General features: G+C 41.3%; 1 protein-coding gene across 1 annotated transcript; it reads right to left on the bottom strand.

The window, feature by feature from the left end:
* Nucleotides 1-2,857: 2,857 nt before the first annotated feature.
* Nucleotides 2,858-6,824, bottom strand: NPVF (neuropeptide VF precursor). The gene is made up of 3 exons (XM_023225883.1): nt 6,646-6,824; nt 4,969-5,369; nt 2,858-3,450 (listed from the first exon to the last, which is right to left on the bottom strand). Exons 1-3 carry the CDS (start codon nt 6,781-6,783, stop codon nt 3,399-3,401), a joined length of 591 nt encoding a protein of 196 aa, XP_023081651.1. The 5' UTR covers nt 6,784-6,824; the 3' UTR covers nt 2,858-3,398.
* Between the last annotated feature and the right edge of the window lie 2,049 nt (nt 6,825-8,873).

The raw sequence follows: 8,873 nt of genomic DNA, 5'->3' as shown, positions 1-8,873 counted from the left end.
CCTGGTACCTGTGTCCATGCTCAGGGGTCTGGAATTACTGCTTCCTCACCCTTCATCAGGGAGGGGCTTCCACATGATAAGGAAATGTATTCTATGAAGTTGAGAAAAACAAAAGCCAAAAGGGCTGAAGAGCCTGGGGGCAGCAGGACAGAGGAGCCATTTGGGATCACAGCCAGGTGTGGAGGGGGAGCTGTGCACAACCAGATACAGGCGGCGGCAGGCAGAGAGTTACTGGAGATGTTTCAAGTCCTACTCAAGAGGACCCCAGAAGAGAAATAAGCATGTATGGAGTGGATGCCCATGCCCCAGGACTGAGGGCCGAGGCCACTGTGGGGCCTGGAAAGTCTCACAGGATGACAGAATGGCAGGGAGAGGGTCCAGGAATGGTTGGCAGCGCCATCCCCTGAGTCCTGACAGTGAGTCCATCCAGGTGAGAACTATCTCGTCCCCTCTCCTCTCATCCCCAATTCTCTTAACTCCCAGTGCAGTCCAAAAAGGCAGCCAGGGAGAGGAGCCGCAGATGAGGGTGGAAGAGAGAACAGAAGCCAACCACGGTCCTGTCTCCAGACTTAGGCCTCAACAAGGGAAGGGCGCAGAATGAATGTATGAGCAGCTGAATGCAGGCTGAAAGGCTGATGACAATGGAATTGAGACTGTGTGTTTTTGACTCAGAGAGGCCAAAGGCTTGACATTACTTAAGAGAGAGGTGAAGTTCATGGCATCTGGCCAAGTTTTCACTGAGGGTCAGAGGAAGATTTCTGCACACCCTCTTCCCTATCCCTTATATTAGAAAGCGGCAGAGGGCCACAAAAATAAATTTGCATTTTGAGCACACTTCATGAAACATACAGTTGTATTTTATACCCACTGTAGGATGGAAGCAGACCTCGCAGGCCTGCATGAAGCTGGCTTTTGGGTTTGATGTAGAAAATGGAAGCTGCTCTGATTAACAAACACGGTTGTTATGGGATCCAGCAGGGCCGAGTCTGGGGGAAGCAAGATAGGCTACATGATATGCAGGGTTCAGTGCAAAATATAAACATGGGGCCCCTTGAAATACTTAAGAAATTCAAGACAGTGACAGCAGAGCACTGAGCCAAGCGTGGGGCTTTGTGTGACTGCAGGGATTGCACACCCATGAAGCCACTCTGGAGTGAATAACAGAGGTCAGAGAGGACGGGAACTTGCCAGTGGTCCAGTTAATGAAGGACCCAGAAGAGGCCTGGTGGAGACTTTCCCAGTGAAATGCTGCACCATGCAATCCCGCAAATCCTCTGCAAAATTGCAAGCTCCACATTGAGTTACGTGAGTGGGGTTCTTATGGAAGCTGGTGAAGGAGCCGGTGTGGTGGCACAACAGAATAAGCCAAGCAGATGAGGGGACAGCCAACAGTTGGCTATTCAGCTAACATTTCCCGTAAATTAGGGGCTTAGCTAAAGAACCCATTTCTATGACAAGAAGTTTCCCTGTGTCATATACTCTCACAGGACCAGATGGTCTTTTATTTATTAGCGTAGCAGGACGTTGCAGGATACTCTCTCTGTTACTCAGAATTGGCAACTGGGGACCACAACTGGAGGTATACAGAGAGGCTAAATACTTTAGAAGAGATGCTAAGTGAAGAGAACCATGGATGGCAGGAGCCAGACACCCGCTCGTGGTTTGCTAAGACCTGGCAGAGCCACAGCAGCCCTCCCTGCCTTGGCCGTGCCCTTCCAACATGTGCAGGTATGAGAGTCTGCCTTGGAGGGGCCTGCTGCAGTTGCTGCTCCCTCAAGAAGCCAAGTAAGAGTGGTTCCTAGAAAACCACTTCTAGAATGTGGGGTTTTGACAGGCGCATGCATGCTACTTCTGACTGGCTGCTTGCTTAGGCAGTAGACTTATGACCGGCCTGCCCCCTCCTAAACAGGGACAAGAGGGGTGGAGACAACGGGGGGCAGTGGAGCGGCAACCTGCAGTCCACCCTTGGGCTGGCTGGGGTATCTGCATTCTCTATGCATCAAGCGGGCACTGGGAGGGTGGCTGGCTTGAGACTTTCTGTCTGGCAATAAAAACTATGGGGACAACAGATGAGACGGGGGTAGCTGGGAGAGATCGAGTAGCATCCAGAGCCCCCAGGTAGGTGACCCGTGTGAAGGCCCCTGCGAGTCTTCCCGAAGAACGCTTTTGTAGAAGCAGCAACTTTATATAGAGAGGAGGAGACCGCTTCTCTTGACCATCCCCACTATCCCCATTCCTCCTGTGTCCTGGAGAAGATAGGAGGGGAGACTGTTTTTCAGAGCCTACTATGTTCCCTCCCAGCATCCTACCTCTCAGGTGAGAAAGGGAAGGAAGGGAGAAAGAGCAGACCTGCCCCTTTCCCACTTTAGGCCCTTCCTCCAGCCCAGCCAGCCATGGGGGTGGGGGGAGACATTTTATTTTTGGATATGAGGTTGGCATCTTCAACTGGACTTGACAAAGTTTTTTAATATCAGGAAGTGACTGAGGGCGTTCTGCAGTGTGTCCAGAGTATTATTAAGGGAACTTTGGTCAGCAGGGGCAGGAGATTCAACACAGCCCAGCGGGGGGCACAATGGGAGAAAAATAAAACCATTTCCTGTGTGCGCCCAGTGGAGTTGAGACTGTTCAATAAACTAGTTATATCTGATTAAAGACTTCATATCCTCAGGATTAAAGGCACGTCACTGTGTATTTGTGTTGTGGTGTACTGAATTTATAAATTCTTAGTTGAGGAATAGCCAGATCTTTTTGCAAACCAAACACTTGAAATGTTAAATGAGGAGAAAAGAAACTCACCAGAAGCAAATTTCTGGATGTAGACAGAGGAGACACTAAAAGAGGTAACTCATAGTTGCCTTTTTCTTTTATCTCCCTAAAGTCTAAGAGTTTTTATTTTGTAGTATTACACGACATTTACATTTCAATTGATCACAGATTCATTAACATTTGACACGATAGAAAGGGTGTACAGAAACATGTTTATAAGTGATTTGTAATCCTTGTTCAACCATGTTATTCTGGGAAATTATTTAATTTCCATCATAATGTTTTTCAGGGTGCTCTTCTATTTAATTATTTTTTATTAAGTGTAACTGTGTCTATGATTTTTATATAGGGTAGTGACGAGGGTCTTCTGTCTCTCTCTCAATTACGAGAGATTTCTAAAGCATTTACAATGCTCGTTTTTATTCAGACAAAAATCCTTTTAACTTTACATAACAAATATGCTTTAAATTTTTACAACTTTCAAGATACTATTATAGTCGTACTGACAAGGAAAAATTGCTGTTGATGATCTATAGCTGATGAAATGTATGTAGCTGCTCTTCCTTGTGGTCTTTGCTATAGAGCTATTTGTAGATTACAGGCCACAGCTTTAGGGACAGGCTCCAGGTTTCTTATTTTTCTTGTTTCAGTTCTGCATCATCCATTTTCTTGAATACCAGTCTCCTAAAATGTAAGCAGTACAAAATGTTCTCACCCATCAGAACAACAGCATGCAAGAGTACATACAAATACAAGCCATAGTCCTAACTACCTAATTATACTTGAGTTGAATTGTGTTGCACTTGACATGAGTGAAATATTGGGGGGATGCTGAATCTGTGATGGGCACTTGGGCCCAAACACTTATCATTGATTCATCTCTCTCCCTCCATACCGCCCCACTCCCAACATCTGATTAGCTGTCAATTCTGCCTCTGTATAACATCCCAGAACCTCAGCAGAAATGTCACGGTTCTCCCGCTCCTGATGAATGGTGCCCCAAGTCCTTGTCCAGGTCCTCAATATCTGCGCTCTCTGCTCTTACTCTGTCTAGCCTTCTTTCTCTCCTTTTTGCATATATTTTGCTCTTGCCAAAGGGTGCCTCGGCTGTTCTTGGCTCACCTTGCTTTAGTGCCTAAAAATGACCTCCCTCTTCCCACCAGTCTCCAAATGTTCAAGAGAAAGCTGCTTCTCAAAGGCAGGTTTCCACATACAGAAACATCCTCTTTTTTTCTGACCCTCTGCAGGACTTTATTAGTGCCTCTCTTATTTCATTTATCATGTCAAATATTGAGGGCTTACTATGTGGCAGACACATTTCTTAGTCTCTGGGGATATGGCAGTGGACAAAAATTATGGGATTTGTAGGACTGAAATTCTAATAAAGGCAATGCACCCTAAATATATGTCAGATGGGGATAAGTCACATGGAAAAGAAATGGAAAAGACATGGACCCTAAATATATGTCCGATGGGGATAAGTACCATGGAAAAGAACAAACCTGGAGTGTCCTGAGAAGTACAGTGGCAGACGGTGTCAGATAAGGTGACACCGTCTGCCACTGTACTTTCTTCAGGTCTTAACTAAAGCATCATGTTCTACTTCACATAAAAAAATTTTTTTTAAGCATACACTCTCTACTATAATATAATAGGTAGGTAGCTTATTAATTTTTAAATCTTACATTCTGATGTATACATAGGAGATAATACATGTCTTAATTAATATAAATAATGATTATAACAGAGTTTATAAGATGAGATCCAGAAAAAAGAAAACACTTTGATTAAAAGTCGGCAAAGGAAACCTGCTGCATTTGAGACCTGGATTATTGAGATGGGGTCCTTTACACCTGAACAGCTCTCTCCCGTGAGACTTTTTATGTGGGAGAGGTCCAGCGTCAGACAATATCCTGTCATTGCATGGACTTACTCAGCAGCTACAGGATAATGAGACTGATGCTCATCTGTGGCTTAGGGGAAGCCATCTTATGATTTTATACCTTGAGCCATGCTTATTGTACCTGGCCTTCTATAGTTCCCAATGTACAGGTATTCAGTTCCTTGTGTCTTTGCCTCTCTCTCCTTCTAGGAAACTTGCTGTCTTAGAAACTTATGTTGAAAAGGTGTAGTCATTTTTAAAGTTTCTAGACCACCTCCATATAACTGCCCATGCACTTTGACTGGTTTTCAGGTATTTACCTTGATCGTTTTTTATCGGGATTCTGGATTTCTTGGTGCTGGCAGGTCATGGAGTAAAATAAGTCATTGGCACATGGTGAATGCAAGGATCCTTGACATAAATCACTCAGCGTCCTGCAGACACTTTTGGCTGTTGTCGTTCTCCCAAACCTTTGGGGCAGGTTAAGAACCCGTCTCACGAGGCTCACCTCCGTATTTCTTCCAGATCTCAGAGGCAGGTTGGCTGTTGCTCCAACGCGTCTTTCTTCTTCAGTGTTCCTCCCAAATCTCAATGGCAAGTTGGCGACCGAGTGTGGCATTTTGTTGACTGCAGGTGTACTCATCTTAATGACATTTTTTGGTCCCCAATCTTTTAATTCCTCAAAATTGAGGCTTCTTTCCCTTTTTGGGTATCCTCTAGGCTATAATTAGAAATAACCATTACAATAACATACTGTTGTTATAAGCAATAGATTTAAGCCCCTAATTAACTTAAATCTAGACTTTAATCTGCAGAATTGTTAAAGCTATAAACAAAGTTTGTGTTCTTATGTGCAGAATTTTTTAATAAATAATTTGTATTAAGCTTTTTAAAGCAATCTAGTTTCTCTGTCCCTAGACTATTGTAAGACAACCATAAAATATTTATAAAATATATATAGTGAATACAGCAATGAGTTCAAGCAGCAGGAACATAATGAAGTTCTGAAATGAGGCAAAAGTTTATTTTACTGCAGTTATTCTCTTTTGGTTTTTTTTTTTACTCATGTTGTTTATGGAATATTTTATATATTTTTGTAATTTGATTTTGGAGAAACTTCCCACTCCTTTTTCATGTTTCTCTTTAAAGGCCAAAGTGGCACATGGAAACACGGTACATCGAAACAGAGATGCTGGCCAGTTTTTGGGGTATAGTTGTAGGAGGCCCAGTGAATTTCTTTTTTTTATTCCATCTTACTGAGGGTTCCACTCTAAATCTTTCTCAAGAAACCAATTGCATTTTTATTAGAATATAAAATATATTTTTAGTAAAGAACCCATTGGTTTATGGGTTACTGCATCACAAATATGCCAACTTTGTAGGAACCATCTCAAATACAGAGAATATTTAATTAGATTTAGTCTTTATCATAGGAGCTTGTCATATGGAGATTTTCAAATGATTGTTTTCTGATTATTGCTTGAGTAAAATGAGTATACACACTAATTTCAGCAGATTTGCAAAACATGTAAAAGAAAATAAAAACAATTTGCAATTTTACCATCTAGGGGTAGACACTTTATTAAGGTATAGATTTAGTACACATTGGTCAATTTGTAATTGCTAAGCCCAAAATAAATGTCTTTTTTGGTTTATTTGTAGTTTAAAACACTTTGAATGTCCAGCTGAAATGTATCCAAATCTTAGTTCTGCCAACCATTTACTCCAAATATGCACTTGTGAGTTGATTGAAAATTATTAATGTGCTGTATGCTTGCTAAGTACCATACTCACCAGTACAATTGTTATTACAGAAGCCAGCCTGATTGCTGTTGTGCTAAATAATACAAGTTACATTTATACATTGTCAGAGGAAGGCTGAAGTTTGACAATAAAACAGAGTACACACCAACTTACTTCTTACTCTTTACAAAATCATTAGACTTAGGATTAATAGTATATAATTAATGCTACTCAGAGAGATTTTAAAAACTTACCTCAGAATATTTGTCATAATTTTCTTTGCTGTGAAGATTGGACATCATTAATTCATCTGCACAAGAAATGTTTGATGTTAACAAGCTTGAAGTGGCTAAAGTCAATAAAATGAATAGTTTTGATGAAATAATTTCCATTTTGTCCAAATCGAAAATTAAGTCTGTATGTGCAGCCCAATGTTTATGAGAGGAGAAAAAAATTGTGGTGTTTTTATATCATCTAAAAACAAAGGCAAGTTTTTTTTTTTAACAGTGAAATCAATCTCACACATTTTAAGTACTAATATTAATTAGAATGTACAACTAAAATATGCATGTAAGGAATGTGAATAATTCATTCTGGGAAGACAGCAATGTTTGTGCTTGCAAATTCATTAACTTTGAAAATAATTTTCCTCATTATAAAAGAGTTTCTAATTAGGTAAGTTTGGGGCGATAGTAATTAAGATTCCAAACAAACAGAATGCTTCCTTTCTCTAAGCTTAAACAAAAAGCATTTTGTTTTTGGTGTTTGTGTCAATTCTTGAGGGAAGGAAAAAGAAGTATTTAATCCATGCTAGCTATGGTTTTTTTTTTGTTTTTAATCTGCACAAAAGAGTCAGGCATAGTATTTTCAAAATGTCAAGCAAATTAAGAATGTGAAAAATTATAATATCCCAACAAAATGCCATGAATTAGTTTTTTTTGTAAAATGCTATTTGGTTATTAAAAAAGCTTCAGGGGTCAATGTCAGCTGTAACGTGAAGGATGTGTATACGAGCAAATACTTGATAGGCATTTTGACAAACTGGTGTCTCAGGAGAAGCTGGAGGCAGTCAGACCCTCTGCATTTGCTCTATGGGTCTTATTTTGTAAAGCTGTGTAAATCACCAAAATTTTCTTTCCATCAAGATGCTGCATCCTACCTTCCCTCTCAAAGTCCTTAGGAAGATGAGCAGGGGCCTGGTAAGTCATACACATGCTAATTTTGTTGGTCCCAGGACACATATTATTTAGGTAATCACGTATTGCCAAAGGCGTGCTGACAGCATGGCGTTAAAAGAGAATTTACAGAAATAAATGCGCATTGACTGAAATGCCAAAGTGAATCTCTTTTGGAGCAGCTGACTGTTCTTAAATATCTGCCTTATCACTAGACTGCCTGGGTTCTAGAGATACTTTTAGTTATTCCCACCAGTCCCTTCAGTCCTTTCAGGAGAAAAAGACTTGCGTGGATTTCCAACAGTCCAGCTACTTCTAGACACGGACAGTTAGAGGTAATTCACAAAGAGTCGTAAAATTGCTCTGTTGTGTCTAGCACTGTGCCACCTCTCACATCTCTCACCAACCTACCGTATGTAATTTGAGACATGAGATGGCAGAAGTGAAGATCTTTCTTCGTATTGATCTCCAGAACAAGCCAGAAAGTTGAAAAACCACAGTGGGTGAATTCTTGTGATACAAACTTGCCTGTGGTCTCTCTTAGGCATTTGACATCATTGGCTTCATTTGTTTTGGTCTGTGGTAGACAAGAACCCCACAGTAGGAGGCAATTAATTCAATTCATAGTCTAGTGTTAATTTTGTAATGCCATTATTGGATTATTTGGGTTTAATTTCCCTGAGGATTTAATACATTTCTCTTCCAAATTGTTCTTTTGCAAAATGCTGATGGAATTTCTGTGTGTGTGTGTGTGTGTGTGTGGTGTGTATGTGTGTGGTCAGTAGATCCAAACTTTTGAGAAATGGATGAATCAAGGGGCAAGTTTTGTTGACTGAATTCACACCCCGGAAAAAGCAGAAGGCATCAGCCTGGGTCTTTTTCAAAATATATTTTTATCTAGTTGTCATTTTCAAATAAAATGCAAATTTAGCAGCTCACCAGTTTTCAGTGCTGCTACCTGGGGTGTTGGCATATCCATTAGAGTTTTCCTGATTACAGTCAGCATCCATATATGACTAATTGCTCCCTGCCTCCACCAGGTTAGGCCTCCAAGTTTGGAAGGTAATTAGAATTATGGCGCTTGGACCAGGCACGTGGCTCATGCCTGTAATTCCAGCACTTTGGGAGGCTGAGGCGGGCAGATCACCTGAGGTCAGGAGTTCGACACCAGCCTGGCCACCACGCTGAAACTCCATCTCTATTAAAAATACAAAAATTAGCCAGGAGTGGTGGCACATGCCTGTAATCCCAGCTACTCGGGAGGCTGAGGCAGGAGAATCGCTTGAACCCGGGAGGCGGAGGTTGCC

The sequence above is a fragment of the Piliocolobus tephrosceles genome, chromosome 8 (genome assembly GCF_002776525.5).
Source record: "Piliocolobus tephrosceles isolate RC106 chromosome 8, ASM277652v3, whole genome shotgun sequence".
Taxonomy (NCBI): Eukaryota; Metazoa; Chordata; class Mammalia; order Primates; family Cercopithecidae; genus Piliocolobus; species Piliocolobus tephrosceles.
Note: the sequence above shows the minus strand (reverse complement) of the source record. Positions and strands in the feature narration are given on the sequence as shown.